A 19,781-nucleotide genomic window follows, 5' to 3' on the forward strand; every position below is an offset into this window, starting at 1 on the left:
AGGAACTAATAAGGAGTCAAGCCTGAGGAAATGAGAGTGTCAGAGCAGCAAGGGGCCAGAATCCAAGTGGGAAACATATCCAGAGGACACAGAAACCAGATAGGGTAGCAAGGCAGGCAACGCAAAAGTCAGCAAATGGTCCACCTCCAGGAAATGTAGATCCTTAGTTACACCCGGAGGCACCTCGGAAGAAAGGTCTGGCAATTTACTTCCAAAAAATCAGCCATTGAAAGACCTGTGGAACAGAGTTCTACTCTGGCACACATGGCGTCACCATGAGTTGGAGCCAACTTGACAGCAACTGGTTTGGTTTGGGTTTTGTTTTTTGGGGGGCGTTTTTGTTTTTTTTTTTTTTTCCCCCTTAAGGAGCTCACAGTCCTCTGCAGTGATTTGTACCTGGGGAGGCATATCAGAAGCACTTGAGGTCGATTTTTAGAAATCAGAGGCCTGGGATGGGACCCAAGCATCTGCAATGTCAAACTCTATGGTGATGTTGATGCTCATTTCTAGCTGAGAACCTGTGATCGCAGGGGGTGGGGGTGGCGGCAGGGAGCATAGCTGATTTGGTCTGGGTTCGTTTATGTGGACAGGGTGAGAGAACCTGGGCTCTTCACTGGCCAACACTATGGCATCCTTTTCATATTGAGATTCTTCTTATAATTTTCTATGAATGTCTCGTTGGGTGTTGGCATGATACATTTCTGTCTATAATGTGCTTCAAAAGTAAATGCTTAACAAAATATATGCAAAGGCCAGAATATCCTATAACTTCAACTATCCAGGACAGCTATAAACCTGGAAGGAACCAGCCAAACAACAGCAAAAACAAACAACAAGAAGAAACAGTCTCTGAACTGTCCCTGAGGAAAGTATCCCAGAACTCACGGGGCACCCATTCACGGTCGTGGAGCACCTGCCCTGTGCCAGGCTCTGGTCAAGGGATGCACAGTCAGCCCAGCCTTGCTCTTCAGAAGCTCAGACACACGTGGAATGAAGTAGATGAAAGAAAGAGGCAAAAAAGAAGAGGGTGCGTCAGAGTTGGCCTTGGTGAGAAATGTCGAAGGAAAAAGGAGCTGGCTAGGAAAAGGAAACAGAAATCGAGCAAGTTTCTAGTCAGGAATTAAACAGCTTGTCACACCCTAGTAGCCATGGAGACATCATCTCTTAGCAACTGGACAGTTAGGGGGTGTGGGCTCTTGGGTAGGAGGCATTTGTGAAGGCTATTATGTATAATGATTTTTTTTAACAGTTAAACCATTCTTTATATTTAATTTCAGCTTTATAATAGATAACGGGAAGATGCTTACGAAACAAACCATTTGTTTCAGTACGCGTCTTTAAATGATAGACTTACAAGTATGTAAACAACTATATAATAAAAAGTTTCCAAACTTTGCCTGTAAGAAATCAGGCAAATTTTACCGTAAGCAATAAACCATTCCAAGCCTTCAAGATAGTTTACATAGCTGCATCAGCAAGGCAGTAAACTTTTACCAAAGAAACAAACAAAAAACTTTGCAATTTGTATGCTGCAACATAGGGGGGAATAAGAATATAAATATAATGGAATCACAAGTCAATATAATTTAAGGGAAAATAAAGTCATAATCTAATCAGACAATCATATGGTCTACTATGCACGAATGGCAAATTGAAGAGGAATGATGTCTCATTCATTTTCAGAAAGAACATTGCAAGATCTATCCTGAAGTACAGCACTGTCAGTGACAGGATAATGTCCATATGCCTACGAGGAAGACCAATTAGTACAACTATTATTCAAACTTACGCACCAACCACTAATGCCAAAGACGAGGAACTTGAAGATTTTTACCTACTTCCGCAGTCTGAAATTGATCAAACATGCAGTCAGGATGTATTGATGATTACTAGTGATTGAAATGCAAAAGTTGGAAACAAAGAAGAAGGATCAGTCATTGGAAAATATGGCCTTGGTGTTAAAAAACCATGCTGGGGATCACATGATAGAATTTTGTAAGACCAACAACTTATTCATTACAAATACTTTTTTTCCACAACATAAATGGTGACTGTACACATGGACCTCACCGGATGAAATACACAGGAATCAAATCAACTATATCTGTGGAAAGAGAAAATAGAGAAGCTCAATATCATCAATCAGAACAAGGCCAGGGGCTGATTGTAGAACGCATCATCAATTGCTCATATGCAAGTTCAAGCTGAAGCTGAAGAAAATTAAAACAAGTCCACGAGAGCCAAAATACGACCTTGAGTATATCCCATCTGAATTTGGAGACCATCTCAAGAATAGATTTGACACATTGAACACTAATGATCAAAGACCAGACAAATTGTGGAATGACATCAAGAACATAATATATGAAGAAAGAAAAACGTCATTAAAAAGACAGGAAAGACCAAAATGGATGTCAGAAGAGACTCTGAAACTTGGTTTTCGAATGTAGAGTAGCTAAAGCGAATGGAAGAAATGATGAAGTAAAAGAGCTGAATAGAAGATTTCAAAGCACAGCTTGAGAAGACAAAGTAAAGTATTGTAATAAAATGTGCAAAGACCTGGAGTTAGAAAACCAAAAGAGAAGAACATGCTCAGCATTTCTCAAGCTGAAAGAACTGAAGAAAAAATTGCAAACCTCGAGTTGCAATTGTGAAGGCTTCTGTGGACAAAATATTGAATGATGCAGGAAGCATCAAAAGAAGATGGAAGCAATACACAAAGGAATATACCAAAAAGAATTAGTCAACATTCAACCATTTCAGGAGGTAGCAAATGTTCAAGAACCAATGGTATTGAAGGAAGAAGTCCAAGCTGCACTGAAGGCATTGTGAAAAACAAGGCTCCAGGAATTGACAGAATACCAACTGAGATGTTTCAGCAGACAGATACAGTGCTGGAGGTGCTCACTCATCTATGCCAAGAAATTTGGAAGACAGCTACCTGGCCAGCCAACTGGAAGAGATCTATATTTGTCTTCATTCCAAAGAAAGGTGATCCAACAGAATGTGGAAATTATCGGACAATATCACTGGTATCATGAGCAAGTAGAATTTTATTTTATGTTTTTTTTTTTTTGTACTTCAGGTGAAGGTTTACAGAACAAATAGTTTCTCATGAAACAGTAGTACACATATTGTTTTATGACATTGGTTAACAACCCCACAACATGTCAACCCTCTAACTTCTCAACCTTTTTTTTTTTGGTGAAAATACACATAGCCAAAGATACACCATTTCAAAAATTTCTACATGCACAGTTCAGTGACACTGACTACGCTCTTCCAATTGTGCTGTTATTCTCACTTAAGATGAAGGCTTACAGAACAATGTAGTTTCTCATTTAACAGTTACTACACATGTTGCCCTATGACCATGGTTAACAATCTCACAACACATCAGCAATATCCTTACTCAACCTTAGGTTCCCCATCACCAGCTTTCTTGTCCCCTTCTGCCTTCTGGCCCTTGTCACTGGACTACTGTACCTCATTAGTCTCATTTGGTTTTACAGGGCTGTCCACTCCCAGGCTGAATGGTGAACCTCGGAGATAACTTCACCACTGAGCTAAAAGGGTGTCTGGGGGCCATACTCTCAGGGTTTCTCCAGTCTCCTTTAGGCCAGTAAATCTGGTCTTTTTTTTATGAGTTAGAATTATGTTCTACATCCTTCTCCAGCTCTGTCCAGAACCCTCTGTTGTGATCCTGGTCAGAGCAGTCAGTAGTGGTAGCCAGGCACCATCTAGCTGTACTGGACTCAGTCCGGTGGAGGCCTTGGTAGCTGTGGTCCATTAGTCCTTCGGACTGATCTTTTCCTTGTATCCTGTTCTCTTCATTCTCCCTTGCTCCCGAAGGGATGAGACCAAGAGGAGTATCTTAGATGGCTGCTCACAGGCTTTTAAGACCCCAGAAGCTACTCACCAAGGTAGAATGTAGAACATTGTCTTTATACTCTGTTATGCCAGTTGAGCTAGATGTTCCCCGAGACGATGGTCCCCATAGCCCTCTGCCCAGCAATTCAGTCCCTCAGGGAGATTGGATGTGTCTAGGGGGCTTCCATGACTTTTCCTGAGCAAGTAGAATTTTGCTGGAGATAATTCAAAAACTGTTGCAGCAATACATTGACAGGGAACTTCCACAAATTCAAGCCAGATTCAGAAGAGGGCTATCATTGAAACAAGAGATATCACTGCTGATGTCAGATGGATCTTGGCTGAAAGCAGAGAATACCAGAAAGATGTTTACCTGTGTTTTATTGAATTATGCAAAGGCATTTTACTGTACTGAGAAGAATGGGAATTCCAGAACACTTAATTGTGCTCATAAAGAACCTGTATATAGACCAAGAGGCGGTCATTCAAACAGAACAAGGGGATACTGCATGGTTTAAAGTCAGGAAAGGTATGCGTTGGGTTTGTATCCTTTTACCATACTTATTCAATCTGTATGCTGAGCAGGTAATCCGAGAAGCTGGAGTGTATGAAGAAGAAGGCAGTGTCAGGTTTGGAGGAAGACTCTTTAACAACCTGTGATATGCAGATGACACAGCCTTGCTTGCAGAAAGGGAAGAGGACTTGAAGCACTTACTGATGAAGATCTAGACTACAGCCTTCAGTATGGTTTACTCTTCGACATAAAGAAAACAAAAATCCTCACAACTGGACCAATAAGCAACATCATGATAAACGGAGAAAATATTGAAGTTGTCAAGGATTTCATTTTACTTGGATCCACAGTCAGTGTCCATGGAAGCAGCAGTCAGTAAATCCAACCATGTATTGCACTGGGAAAATCTGCTGCAAAAGACCTCTTTAAAGTGTTGAAAAGCGAAGATGTCACTTTGAGGACTAAGGTGCCCCTGACCCAAGCCATGATATTTTCAGTCTCCTCATATGCATGCAAAAGCGGGATAATGAATAAGGAAGACCAAAGGATGTGGGTAGGGGAAGAGAACTAACATTTATTTGGTACCTGCAGGTTTTTGTTCAAGGAGCCCTAGTGGTGCAATGGTTAAGCACTCACCTACTAACCGAAAGGTCAGTGGTTCCAACTCAGCAGCTGCTCCACAGGAGAAAGATATGGCAGTCTGCTTCTGTAAAGATTACAGCCTTGGAAACCCAATGGGGCAGTTCTACTCTATCATATATGGTCACTATGAGTCTGAATTGTCTCAATGGCGCACAACAACAGGTTTTTGTTTAATCCTTTAAACGACCTTGTTATGGATTGAATTGTGTCTTCCAAAAAGATACGTCGCAGTCCTAACTGCCCCTCCCCAACCAGTAAACATAACCTTGTTTGAAAACACGGTCTTTGGAGATGTTATCTTTTAACCTAACATGAGGTCATACCACAGTTAGGATGGGTCCTAATCCCATCAGAGTGATGTTCTTATAAAAGAGAAGAGAGTCAGAGAGAGACAGAGGAAAGATGGCCCTGTGAAGATGGATCTGCATGCCAAGGAAGGTCTGGGACTACCCGAAGCTGAGAGACAAGAAGGGATATTCCCCTAGAGACACAGGAGAGACCATAGGCCTGGTGACATCCTGAATTCAGACTATAGCCTCCAAAACGGTGAGGCAATATATTGCTGTTCTTATAAGCCACCTACTTTGTGGTATTTTGTTACAGCAGCCCTGGGAAACTAAGGGAGTCCCTGGGTGGTGTAAATGGTTAATGCGCCTGGCTGCTAACCCTAAGGTTGGTGGTTTGAGTCCACCCAGAGACACCTCAGAAAAAAGGCCTGGTGATCTACTTCTGAAAAATCAGCCATTGAAAACCGCACGGAGCACTACTCTAAAACACTTGTGGTTGCTATGAGTTGACGTTTACTCGATGGCAACTGGTTCGGTTAGGAAACTGAGACAAACCCTACGAGATAAGAATTATTATCCTCATTTTGCAGATGAGAAAATTAGGAGTCAAAGAAGTGAAGTCTGTTGCTTAAGGTCTCACCGCTAGTAGATGGTAAAGCCAGGATTTGAACTTAGTTTTATCTGACTCCAAAGGCTGTGCCTTTTTCCACCATACCGTGCTGTCTCCTTCCTTATTAGGATTTTTGGCATTTATAGAAAAATTAAAGAAGCTTCAGGTTTTGGTTTGGTAACATTAAAACCCTAAAGGTAACCTGTTTTCTTAATCACATCATAGAAAAGATGGTGAAAAATTGAATGCAGACTTCTACATATTGATGAATTAGTTTAACAAAATCTGGTTAATATTTATTCTCCCCTATCACTTAAATGGGAGTCCCTGGGTGGCACAAATGGTCAGGTTGACAGTTCAAACCTGCCAAGAGGTGCCTCAGAAGAAAGGCCTGGTGATCTGCTTCCGAAAGGTCATAGCCTTGAAAACCCTATGGAGCACAGCTGCCACTCATGGGGTCTCCATGAGTCAGAATCGACTCGATGGCAACTATTTTGTTTTGGTTTTGGGCACTTAAAAGAAAGACATGTAATAAAAGGAGACATGGTTTGGTTTTTAATGCCTTGAATAGAGATACTTATGGACTAGAAAAGTTTATATTTCTTGCAGGCAGGTATTTTGGAATTCCAAATTTTTGGTGGTCAGTAAATATTTTGGAAAAATAGCTTGGGAAAGAGATGCATGCAAACTACTGTTAGGAAGAATCAACCTCTGATGGAACCATCGTTGGAGGGTGAGTTTATGGCAAGTCAACAAGGGGTTAAAACTGCCCCATACTGAGGCCTGAAGGAACTAGAAAGGCCTAAGAGGACTGGAAGTGGGAACATAACCACAAGCACCACAGAGTGAATCCAGGGGCATCTTCCTTCTAACCCAGGAACACAGAGAAAAAATGGGGGAATATATAGCTTGGAAGGTTTGGAGAGATGAAATAATGGCTAACTTGTAAGTAATGATGAAAATATTTGATGATGTGACTCCCAGAGAACCAATTATGGTTAACCCCTCATTTGTTTGGCATTTTCAAGGATTGAACTATCCCACATAACTGAATTTTCCAGACAACTAAAATTTTCCTGTTTATGTGCCTTGAATGTTTTTTAACCAATGCTTGGTGGAAATATTTCTGAAATCTGTTATACAATTATCCTGCCTTCTTGAACAGAAGCTGCCAAGAAATTAATTAATGTTTCCTTGGATGCCTTTGATTGCAATTATGAGAAGACCTGATTAAAAGAGGTTTATACAGTAAGGACTTGTCCTCTTCTCATGTAACAAGAAATCCAGAGGTAGGCAGTTCCAGGGATGATGAATTGGGCAGCTCGGTGATATCAGGCTCTGGGTTGCCTTTGCTATAGTTTTTTTTTTTACTTTCCCCTTATGGTCACAAGATGGATGCCAGAGCTCCAAGCCTCAAGAACTCACATGATAAAATCCAAGGCAACAATGAAGTAGGGGGCTTCTCCTGGCAGTGTCTTTAGTCAGAGAGGGAAATATTTGTCAGAAGGCCCTAGCTGACTTCCCTTGCACTGCACTGGCAGAATTGAGTCACATTTCCATGCCTTGGTTTTAGGGAAGCCCCAGAGAGTGAGTGAGTGAATATCCAGCATTTTCAGACTCTGCAGCAGTGGGAGGGAGGGCTCTGCCTGTAAGAAAGACGGAAGGAGAATGACACTTGGGTGGGTAGGTCTCCGGCTTGCCGTTGCTGCCAGGATTGGGGTGAGCTTACTGTGTGGTAGTAGCCTGAGGGGTCGTTAGATGTAGAGAGTTTTTTGTCCCTGAAAGCTCTAAATGGCCTCACACTTGGGATTCTTTTTGACCGCTTAAGCCTGATTTTATTTATTGTTCTTTCTCCTTCCTTCATGCCAGACTGCTAGTTATCACTACTTGCTGTGAATGTACCTTATCCTCACCTTGCCGTAATTAGATTTTTTTCCCCTGGAAAAATCATATAATCAAACTTGTTAGAATTATGCCTGGAATGTTCTACATGAGTAGCTGGCAGGCTGTCCTATGAAGCAGATGCATAGTGTGGCATTTCTTTTGACTATCCAGGATCATTTTTCCATTGTTGAGGTTTGTGGATACATAAGGAATTTCTAGAGAGTCTTGTCAATTTTAAATACTACTTTAATGAAATTTGGAGCCCTGGTGGTGCAGTGGTTAAGAGCTCAGCTGCTAACCAAAAGGTCAGCAATTCAAATCCACCAGCCACTCCTTGAAAACACTATGGGGCAGTTCTGCTGTGTCCTATAGGGTCACTATGAGTCGGAATCAGCTCAACAACAATGGGTTTTTTGGGTTTTAATGAAATTTTGTTAATGTTGAAAAGATGAGCACTTAGGTGCAATTAAGCTTACATACTAGACGAGGTAAAACTGTCTGTCCACACTCAGCCTGGTTTAAAAAGAGCAGCAAAGTTTATCAGTGCATCCACTTCCATCCCAAAGCTGTGTGTGTGGTTTCGGCATGGAGAGCCCTCTAGGTTTGGGACTGTGACTGACAGTACCGGACACGGCAGAGACTGCCCCACACAAGGCAAGGAGCAAGCTGCCCACAGTCAGAAAGCTGGGCGTAGCTTAATTATACCCGCCCCCTCTCCCAGGGAGCTGGAGCCCTGTGGGTGAGTCCTGCGAACTGCCCAGTTGTGCAGAATTAGAAGTGTTTGGGTGTGACTTGTTTCAACAAGCACTTGAAGAAGTAATGCTTCAGAAATGGTTATTGAAATTCTACTGAACAAGTAAGGACCATGTCTTCTGTGGATAGAGAGCTGACCAGCATTCAGACAGGAAGAAGGAAATAGGAAGCAGTTGTCAAAATAATATTGACAATGAGTAACTGAACCCAAGGGGTGACTCTGCTCCAGGAATGCAGACCTGAGCCAGTAAGCGGGTTGGGTTCCAAGGGAGCAAAGGGTTAAAATGTTCAGTTTTGATACACTTGCAGCTATGAGCCCAAACTGCTTAGAACCCAGGGGTTTCCTGCAGAATGAGTGAGTTGTTTCAAGGCCTAAGGTCATTATTTTACTGTGTGTCAGAGAACCATGAGTTAACTTATCATAAACAAAAGTTAAGTGACGGAAACACTTAGGGATAAGGAAAACACATTGTGTGTGTGTGTTTGCTAATTCTGACTAATTTGTACCATTCAAATCATTCTTGTAAGAAGAATGAAAAGTATTTCTTATGAATATTTTCATTTATTACCCATTCTTATGTGTCTTAGTTATCTAGTGCTGCTATAACAGAAGTACCACAGGTGGATGGCTTTAACAAAGAGAAATTTATTCTCTCACAGTCTAGGAGGCTAGAAGTCTGAATTCAAGATGCTAGCTCCAGGGGAAGGCTTTCTGTCTGTGTCAGCTTTGGGGGTAGGTCCTTGTCATCAATCTTCCGCAGTCAAGGAGCTTCTCAGCTCAGGGATCCCGGGGTCCAAAGGATGCGCTGTTCTCCTGGCTCTTATTTCTTGGTGATATGAGGTCCCCGTGTCTCTCTGCTCAATTCTCTCTTTTATATCTCAAAAGAGATTGACTTAAGACACAACCTAATCTTGTAGATTGAGTCCGGCTTCATTAACGTAACTGCCTCCAATCCTGCCTCATTAACATCATAGAGGTAGGGTTTACAGCACACAGGAAAATCACATCAGATGACAAAATGGTGGACAGTCACACAATACTGGGAATCATGGACTAGCCAAGTTGACACACATTTTGGGGACACTATTCAATCCATGGCATTATGCATAAACCATTTTTTTAAAAAGCCATTCTTTTTTGTTGACTATTGACTGATACAGACAAAATACAGCTTAAGTTGAGAAAGATAGTTGTGTATTTTTTATTTTATTTTCACATATGTGAATTAATATGTGGATTACCAATTTTTATCTTAGGTACTCTGACCATTCCTGCTTCCCTAAGAATCCAGCCACTGTGTGAACAAAGAAAGTATTTAATTTTAATATTGGCTTCAGCTACTCTTTGTCAGACAGTTCTCCATGGAGAAGCAATCATGTAATCAATACTTTTGGAACGTCATGATACTTATCAGTATATAGCTTGCTGACTTTTTTTTTTTTTTAAATCAGAACTGACTTGCCTTGGTAAATAAATTTGTATTCACATTTTGAATTATTTTTGATGCTAATTAATTGGTCATTTAGTTGATCAAAGAGGATCATTCAGAACTAAGTAAAAAAAATTATTTTTTCAGGATATCAAAGTGCTAGTACAGTAATACCCATTTTCTACAAAACAAAATAACAAGAGAAAACTATAATGCATTCCAAAGTCAAAAAAAGCCAGTAGCTTGAAAAACACCTAAACTGTGACATTGTCTGCATTGCTTTTGATACTACATGGTGACTGTATTTATATTTGTAAATTATTGCCATTGAATTCTGTTATCTAAAATTATTGCTTTTATACTTTTCTGCTATTGATGATTGTTTTGAGAGGTTAATCTACGTCTCATTTTATATTTAGAAACTTGTACATAATATAAACATAATTGAAGTCAAATTAAAGCATATGTGAATATGCATTTTTCCCAAAATTAATCAGAGGAAATGAAATGAGTAATAAGAAAAAATATAAACTTAATTTTAGAATGCAGTATTTGTTTAAAGTGGCTGATGATGAACAGATCATGCTTTGTGTATGAAGTGATTCAAAAAGGGTTTTCTGAGTTGGATTATTTATGACTTGAATTAGTCTTTTTCATCTTTTATATTGCTCTTATATGTTGTTAAATCTCTGGCTTTGGCTCAAATACACATGTACTGAGATGGCCGTATTGAGGCATGTGGAAAGTGTGACTGAAGAGTGGACATTCGGAATCTTGCCACTTTTCTTTGGTTGGTGTGCTGTGGTGTGGTTCATCTGTAGAAACCCCCTACAGCACTGAGTCAGTGATCAGCAAGAGACACATGTACTCAGAGGGCTAAGAGGCCCCACCACAGGACCGTTTTGTATTTCTTGGTATTTTTAAGTTTACAGCAAACCTAACTTTTCCCTTAAGACGTCACATTGAGCGCTTAGAGGGCCTAATCCAAGTCTGTCACCCCAGAGTGGGGTAGTGATAGAGATATAACTATCTACTAGGTTTTTTTTGTTGTTGTTGTTGTTTTTAAGGAGCCCTGGTGGTGCAGTGGTTAAGCACTCAGCTATTAACAGAAAGGTTGGTGGTTCAAACCCACCCAGGTTTGAACCACCCATCTGCTCCGTGGGAGAAAGACCTGGCTATTACAGCCTGGAAAACCCTGTAGAGCAGTTTTGCTCTGTCATATGGGGTCGCTGTGAGTTGAAAATCAACTCCATGGCACCTAATAACAATATATTTTTTAAATACATTTGCCTCATATAGCCAAAAAGATGAACCATGTACGCCCTTCACAATAGAGACTTTAACTTACTAAATTGCAATTATGACATAATGTGCTAGTTGTGAGCAGGTTATATACCATTATCCTGAAGAACAGGAGGAAATATGGCGTAGTAGAAGGAGCTTCAGATTTGAATCACGGGACTAACTGTGAGTCCTGCCTCAGCCTAGCTATGACATGTGCAGTTAATAAACCTTTTGAACCCTCAAGTTTGCTCATCTGTTAAATGGAGATGGTAAAAAATAATGCCTGCTTCATGAAGTTTTAAGTATCAAGTTAGATAAAGTATGTACAATTACTCTGTAAAGCTAGAAAATACTGTTCACATTTTGTTATTATTTTTGATAAATGAGTGTGCCTGTTCTGTCTTAGAAGTAGATAACAGTAATATTCACACAAACATACAAACGTGCTTTTAAGAATTGCTATTGAAACAGTCTATTTTTTAATGATAGTTGCTTCAACTAAAAATAGGAAGTCATTTTATTTTTAAAAACTGGATTAAAGAATCCCAAAATGAGAAGGTAATGCGCATAATACACGTTAACAGCGAGGATTGGAAATCAGCCTATACTATCGCAGCAGCCATGTGTGGTGCTCAGATTAGTCCCTGCTGTATTCCATTAAGGAGCTCACACTGATTAAGGAAAGATAATATGTATGTGGTAACACAAATAAAAAAAATTGAAACTGCTGACTATCAAAGTTCACTGCTTGATTGGAAGTAGAGTGATAACATTTTTTAATTTTTTCTAGTGATCCATTTGCCATATCCTATAAAATAGAAAGATTATGACCCATGCTCTTTCTCCCCTTTCCAAATCCATTCTTCAAGGACAGCCTGATTCCCATTTCCTCCATCAAATTATAGATGAGGAAGGCACTGCCTGGCCCTTGAAGAGCTTATGGCATAATAGAGACTTAAAACAGGTATATGTATGTATGTATATATAAACCTCTGCTCTGGAGCATTATACAAGGTAAATTCCATAGAAGAAGTTCAGATGGATGGGGGCACCCAGGCATACTTCAGCCCCAAACCTCTGTAACCATTTCAGAGCTTTCTTTCAGTACCTACACATGCCTCATATTGGTTAGTTTTTCATTAATGTGTGATTTGCCTCTCTAACTAGATTATAAACTCCTGGAAGTCACCTTGCATTTCTTGGTCCCTCTCTCCATACCTTGTACCTAGGCCTCAGTCAGTATTTGTGGTTCAAATAGAGTCTTGTAGCCAATATTCAGATTTAGCCAGAAAAGTACCTTGAGATGTGTTTGAGCCCTAACTTTCTTTTCCTTTCTTCTTTCTTTGCAGTCGACTTGCCCCTGTTTTTCCCTCGAGACCAGCCAACTCTCACGTTTCAGTCTGTCTATCATTTTACCAACAGTGGACAACTTTACTCCCAGGCCCAGAAAAATTATCCATACAGCCCCAGATGGGATGGCAATGAAATGGCCAAAAGAGCAAAGTAAGTGAAGTCATTTTTATATCCAGAAAGGAACAGTTTGTTTATCTAGCCCAGGGATCGGCAAGCTCCTGCCCCAGGCCTGCTTTTATAAATAAAGTTTTATTGAACACAGCCATACCCATTCCATGACTTATTTTCTGTGACTGCTTTCATTCTACAGTGGCAGAGTGAGTAGTTGCAACAGAGACCATATGGCCTGCAAAGCCTGAAATATTTACTCTTTGGCCCTTTAGAGGAAAAGTTTGCCGACCCCTGATCTAGTCCAAAAAGAAGCTGACCTGCATCTGAAAGTGTTTCCTTTTCCTACTGTTTCTGTTGGTCTCAGAGATGGCCATGACTACTTTTTTTTTTTTTTTAATGGATTACAGGATTTATTAGAAACCTACCTGTCCAGATTAGAGAAGAAGAAAATTAGAGCCCTGGATAAATGGTGTCAGTGATGACAATGCTAGCAGCTACTCTCATATTTGGGGGGAAAAATGGAAAATTTTAGGTGACAATAAGCAAATAGAACTTCTGCTTAATAGTCATACATGGACCCAGTACCTGGTTTTTCATATGGAACTGTAATCTCTTTGAAGGAGCAGATTGAATTGTATACATCGTGGCACCTCTGCAGTACGTACACAGCCCCTGCCCACAGCAGGAGCTGTATGTTCCTTTGTTGACTAAATGGCTACACAAATAGTTTAGAGCCAGTAAAATCACTATGGAAGTAGGCTGGGAATTTGGTAGAGGTGGGAGTTAGCTAGAGTTCAGAGTTTAGAAGTACAACCCTTGGTATACATGAACCTCTCTGTCAGTGTGGAAGGCTTTCACCTCAGTCATATGGAATAGGTAATTGTAGGAATATGTTGAGTGTTTTTATAGGTAGAACTTTAGTAACTGGAACAGCAGTCTTCATGGAGCAGGGCCTCCTAGATTGAAGCAGCAGCAGATCAAAGTCATAGTTACCAAAAATAAATCATAGTTAGGATGGCATGTGGTTATTACTTTATCACTCTGAACAGCCAGCGCTCACACCTGTGATAACCAGCTGAAAGATGATCGGGTCCACAGATGCACACAAGCGAAGAACCACCCCACCTATGAAGCATCCTCTTTGTCCATTCATCAAATATTTATTCAATGTCTGCCATGTTACAGACATTGGCCTCCCTACTGGGGATACATGATAAACAAATTAGAAATTGTCTATGTCTTCATGGAGCATTAGCCCTGCAGAGTAGAGTAAAGCCTTTATCGTATCAGACATCTGACAGGTTGACAGTGCCCACCTACAAAGCCTGGCCTTCCAGGCCTAGAATGCTCTTGCTTCCCCCTCCTCAAGACCCCTGTCTCCTCGGGTTGCCTCCTGGCATCTTCTATACTTTCTGTAGTTCAAGACCTTCACTTTAGCAGGCTCAGGGCTCTTTTAAATGCTGACAGAGTGGCTGTTTTAGAAATGCAAGCCTCTTCAGATTCCTGTGTTTGATCCAGAGTTGTTGTTACCTGCAACGTCAGTGTGCTCTCTTATCCTGCATTTTTGTCCGTGATGCCCAAGTCTGAAAATCGTTTTAAGGAAAAAAACACACACATGCAAATGCAACTAGTAACAATGATTAAGATGTATATGTTGAAGTATAGTTTTTAAAAAACAGTTGTAAAGTAAGCTTTATGTGTGAAAGCATTGCTGTTTAATTTTCTGGGCTTGACCCATGTATACATAGGATCTGCTCCTAGAAGATGGGCTGTCATTTGTGGTATGTGCTGTGTAGTCTGAACCACACGTGTCTTTGTGGTTTCCATGGCAAAGCTGTCTTGGTGTGTGTGCGCACCTGGGTGTTTTTCTTAAGTAGACATTTTAGCATGTATGAATTGAGTCTAAGGAGCTGCAGACCACAAGCTGAAGATTTCAGTATAGTAATATCATAAGTGAAGCCTGTTTATCTTCACAGATTGGTTCAGACTTTCAAGAGACATTTGCTTTATGTTAACAGCAGCCTAAAGAAAACATCTGAAATAACCTTTAAAAAAATCTGCTTTCTACTGTAGCGAAGACGGATCCATTTTGAATGTAATAGGAGAAAGCCAACAGCTCATGCTAGCAAGAAGAAACAGTTTTAAAAGCTCACTTCTGAAAATGAACTGAGTGACTACTCTGGGCTGTGTCGGAAAGCCATGTCATGGATAAACACAACTGGAGAACGGTCCTGCAGTGTAGGCTTGAGATTGGTGCAGAGGTTGAAGAGAACGGACAGAAAGAGAGAAAGGTCAACTGCAGCATTCCTTACACACCCTGTTTCTTTGTCCTGTGAAGATAGTGTGTGTGAAGATTGCATAAAAGGCTATTATTCACTTGGGGAGCTCTGCCCATGATGTAAACACTCTCGCAGTTTATGAACAGCAGTAGAGCCTTTTGAGTGTAGTCAGCTGTTTATTCCCACATTATTCTAAACATGTGAATTTAGAAAAGGACACTTCCTGGCACTGACCAGGGCCTTTCCTACCACATGTGCTTCTTGCTCATGGCTGACCCCAAAACCCTGTCTTTCACTAGTGAAATGCCCTGTAATGGGTGAGCACAGGCTTTGAGAACATGCATGCCCCAGATCCTATTGCTACTTCTAATCCTATAAACTCTGTGGCTTTGGGCAGGGCTCTTAACCTCTCTGAACTTTGTCCTGTTTCACAGGACCCCACTCCTCCTGACTTGATGAGCTTGATGTGAAAGGTCAGTGAATGAGTTACCATATGGGAGAACCCTGGTTTAGCTTACCCTGTCCCGCAGTGCCTTTGCTCACCCTTTCCCTCGGCCCTCTCTGCCTACTTAAATGTACTCATCCTTCAAGCTTCTTCCTGTGGTTTTCCCATCGGCTCTATTTGCAGGCAGCTCTTTCCCTTCTTAACAATTGTATTTGACTGTTGGTCATGTACTGCTTTGAAGTGTCTCTTGTATTTATTATTTGGCTTTTCACATCTTTATTTATGTCTCATTTCCATAAACGTATTGTTCTTTCAAGGCCAGGGCTTTGCATATATATCCTCTTTTATTGCAGTGTAATTTACATACAATGAAATTGACAGATTTTGAGTATACATTTTGATGAGTTTTGGTACCCCTTTCCAGTCAGTCTCCTCACCCTCGAGGCAATTACTGTTCTGATTTCTATTCCTGTATCTTAGTTTCTCCTGTTCTAGGTACTTCTTATAAATGGAATCATACAGATTATACTCTTTTCTGTCTTGCTTTCATTCAACATAATTTTTTTTAGATTTATCTTTTATGGCATGTATTAATAGTTTCTTTCTTACTGCTGAGTAATATTCCATTATATGAATATGCCATAATTTATTAATACATTTACCGGTAGATGGACATTTTGGCTCTTTCCAGTTTTGAGCTATTATAAATAGAGCTGCTTATGAACATTCTTATACAGCCTTTTTATAGACGTATGTTTTCATTTATTTGGTTAAATACCTGGGAGTGGAAATATGTATGCGATTAACTTTTTAACTGACAAACTTTCACCGAAGTGCTTATACCATTTTACACTCCCACTAACAGTATGCAGTGGTTTCAGTTATTCTGCATCCTTGCCAAAACTTGATATTGTCCATCTTTTAAATTTTATCTATTCTTAGGGGGTGAAATAATATCTCATTGTGTCTTAAATTTGCATTTTCTGATGATTAATGCTGTTGAACATATTTTTGTGTGCTTATTGGTATATCTTCTTTTGTGACGTGTCTGTTCAAATTTTGCCTATTTTTAATTGGGTTGTTTATCATTTTATTATTGAGTTTTAAGGGTTCTTTTTATATTTAGCAGATACATGTACTGCAAGAAGGAGCCCTGGTGGCACAATGGTTAACTTTTCAAAAGGTTGGCAGTTCAAACCCACCCACCAGGACTATGGAAGAAAGACCTGGCAATCTGCTCCTGTAAAGATTACAGCCTAGAAAATCCTATGGGGGCAGTACTGCCTGGTACATGGGGGTCACTATGAGTCAAACTCAACTCAACAGCATCTAACAACAATGATAACATGTATTGCAAATATTTTCTCCCAGTCTGTGCTTGCCTTTTCATTTTCTTAACCACTGTTGAGCAGAAAATTTTTAATTTTTATATCTGTTTTATCAGTGTTTTCTTTTTTATGTTAATTATTTTTGTATCCTCAGAATTATTTGCCTACCCAAGGTCATGAGGAAATTCTCCTATGTTTTCTTCTAGAAGCTTTAGTTTTTGTGTTGACATGTAGGTTTATGGTCCATTGCAAATGAATTTTTGTGTATGGTGTCAAGTAGAGGCTGAGGTTCATTTTTTGTTTATAGATATCCAGATATTCCAGCACCATTTGTTGAAAAGACTTTCTTTTCCCAGTTGAATTACCCTTGTACCTTTGTCAAAATCAATTGACCATGTATGAGTTGTTCTATTTCTGTATACTATTGTCTGTTCCATTGATTTATTTATTTACCAATACCAGTGTGTCTTGAAATCTGGTCGTGTGAATCCTCCAACTTTGTTCTTCTCTTTTAAAGATTGTTTTGGCTATTCTAGGTCCTTTGTATTCTCATATAACTTTTAGAATCAGTTTGTCAATTTCAACTAAAAAAAAAAAGGGAAGAAATGGTGTTTTAACAATATTGAGTCTTCCAATCTATGAACATGGTTTTATTTAGATCTTTTTTAATTTCTCTCAAAAATGTTTTAAGATTTCAGTGTAGAACTCTTGCTTGCACATTTTTTAATGTTTTTGCTGCTGTTTATAAATGGTATTTTAAAATTTGTATTTTCCAGTTGTTACTTGCATTTAGAAATACAAGCCCTGCTAAATTCATGTATCAGTTCTAGTCGCTTTTTTTGTAGATTTTGTAGGATTTTTGACACAGTCACGTCATCTAAAAACAGCTGTAATTCTTTCTTTCCAATCTTTGCACTTTTTAAGTTTCTTTTTCTCGCCTACTTGCACTGACTAGAACATCCAGTACTATGTTGTACACAAGTGGTAAGAGCAGATATCCCTGTCTTGTATGTCCCCATTAAGTATGATGTTTGCAGTAGATTTTACATAGATGTTCCTTATCAGATTGAAGAAATTCCCTTATATTCCTACTTTGCTAAGGATTTTCATCATAAATGGGTATTGAATTCTGTAGAATGCTTTTTCTGCATCTACTGAGATGATCATACGGTTTTTCTTTATCCTGTCAATCTAGTGAATGACATTAGTTAATATTTGAGTGTTGGACCACCCTTGCATTTCAGGGATAAATAAACTCCTCTTGGTCATGACATTTTATCCTTTTTTATATTAATTTGATTTGCTAAAACTTTGTGAAGGTTTTTGCATCTATGTTCATGAGTGATGTGGGTCTGAAATTCCTTTTCTTGTGTTAGCCTTGTCAGGTTTTTGGTATCTGCACTATGCTGCTTTCATCAAATGAGTTGGGATGTTTTCCTTCCTTCTCTGTTTTCTGAAAGAATTCGTTTCAGTTTGTTTTATTTCCGTCTAAATGTTGGATAGAGTTTTCTTTGTGGGAGGAAATTCAATTCCTTTAGTAGATATAAGGATATTCATATTTTTTATTTCTGTTTGTGTTAGTTTTAGCAATTTTTTTTTAAAAGGAATTTATCCATTATGTCTAAGTTGTTGAATTGATTGGCATAAGATTGTTTATAATATTCTCTCATTTTCCTTTTAATAACTGTAGGATCTGTAGTTTTATACCCTCTTTTATTCCTTATATTGATAATTTGTGGAGTTCTCTTTCTCTCTTTTTTTTCCCTTAAAAATCAGTCTAGCTAGGGGTTTATAAATTTTACTAATCTTTTCAAGGAAGCAGCTTTTGGTTTGTTGATTGTATCCATAGTTAGTTTTCTATTTCATTGATTTCCATCTGCTTTTATCTTCATTATTTCCTTCCTTCTACTTACTTTTGGTTTAATTTGTTCTTCTTTTTTAAGCTTCTCAGCGTGGAAGTGTAACTTATTTATTTTAATCTTGTCTTCCTTTTTTTATTGTAGATGAGGATTTACAGAGCAAATTAGTTTCTCATTAAACAATTAATACACGTATTGTTTTGTGACACTGGTTGCCAACCTCACAACACAACAACCCTCTCCCTTTCTGAACCTTGGGTTCCCCTTTATTGGCTTTCCTGTCCCCTCCTGCCTTCTCGTCCCTCGTGTGTCCATTTAGTCTCGTTTAGTTTTATGGGCCTGTCTAATCTTTGGCTGAAGGGCAACCCTCAGGAGTGACTTCAGTTCTGAGTTAAAAGGGTATCCGGGGTCCGTACTTTCAGAGTTTCTCCAGTCTCTGTCAGACCAATAAGCCTCATGTGTGTGTGTGTGTGTGTGTGTGTGTGAATTTTGTTCTACATTTTTCTCCAGCTTTGTCCGGGACCCTCTACTGTGATCCCTGTCTGAGCAGTCGGTAGTAGTAGGGTACCATCTAGTTGTACTGGACTCGGTCTGGTGGAGGCTGTGGTAGTTGTGGTCCGTTAGTCCTTTGGACTAATCTCGTTCTTGTGTCTTTGGTTTTTTTCATTCTCTCTTGCTCCAGACTCATCTTCTTTTTTAATAAAAACATTTAAAGTTATAAATTACTCTCTAAGATTTGCTTTAGATACATCCCATAAATTTTGATATGTTCTATTTTCATTATCGTTTTGTTAGAAATATTTTCTCATTTCCCTGCAATTTGTTTTCAACCCATGGGTTAAGTTATGTTGCTTGAATTTTAAGTGTTTGAGGATTTTTCTACATAACTTACTGATTGTTATTGATGTCTAATTTAATTCTGTTGTGGTCATAGATCGCACTGTTGTTAGGTTCCGTTGAGTCCATTTCTACTCATAATGTAGTAGAACTGCACCATAGGGTCTCATAGGCTGTAATATTTATGGGAGCAGGTTGCCAGGTCTTTCTCCCACAGAGCCACTGGATGAGTTCAAACCATCAACCTCTGAGTTAGTTGGAGATCATAACCTGTATGATTTCCTTGTGAGGGATG

At 39.4% G+C, this 19,781-nt stretch overlaps 1 protein-coding gene across 2 annotated transcripts in view; it reads left to right on the top strand.

The window, feature by feature from the left end:
• BABAM2 (BRISC and BRCA1 A complex member 2) overlaps positions 1–19,781 on the top strand; it is a 645,299-nt gene that overhangs the window by 590,129 nt on the left and 35,389 nt on the right. The window contains exons 11-12 of one of the 2 annotated variants that reach the window (XM_023732449.1): positions 12,624–12,777; positions 15,452–15,490. In XM_023732449.1, coding sequence (XP_023588217.1) covers positions 12,624–12,777; positions 15,452–15,473 — 176 coding nt within the window. In that variant the 3' untranslated portion in view covers positions 15,474–15,490. The remainder of the gene's footprint in view (positions 1–12,623; positions 12,778–15,451; positions 15,491–19,781) is intronic. The other variant, XM_004377641.1, reaches the window with a different exon arrangement.

The sequence above is a fragment of the Trichechus manatus genome, unplaced genomic scaffold (genome assembly GCF_000243295.1).
Source record: "Trichechus manatus latirostris isolate Lorelei unplaced genomic scaffold, TriManLat1.0 scaffold00052, whole genome shotgun sequence".
NCBI lineage: Eukaryota > Metazoa > Chordata > Mammalia > Sirenia > Trichechidae > Trichechus > Trichechus manatus.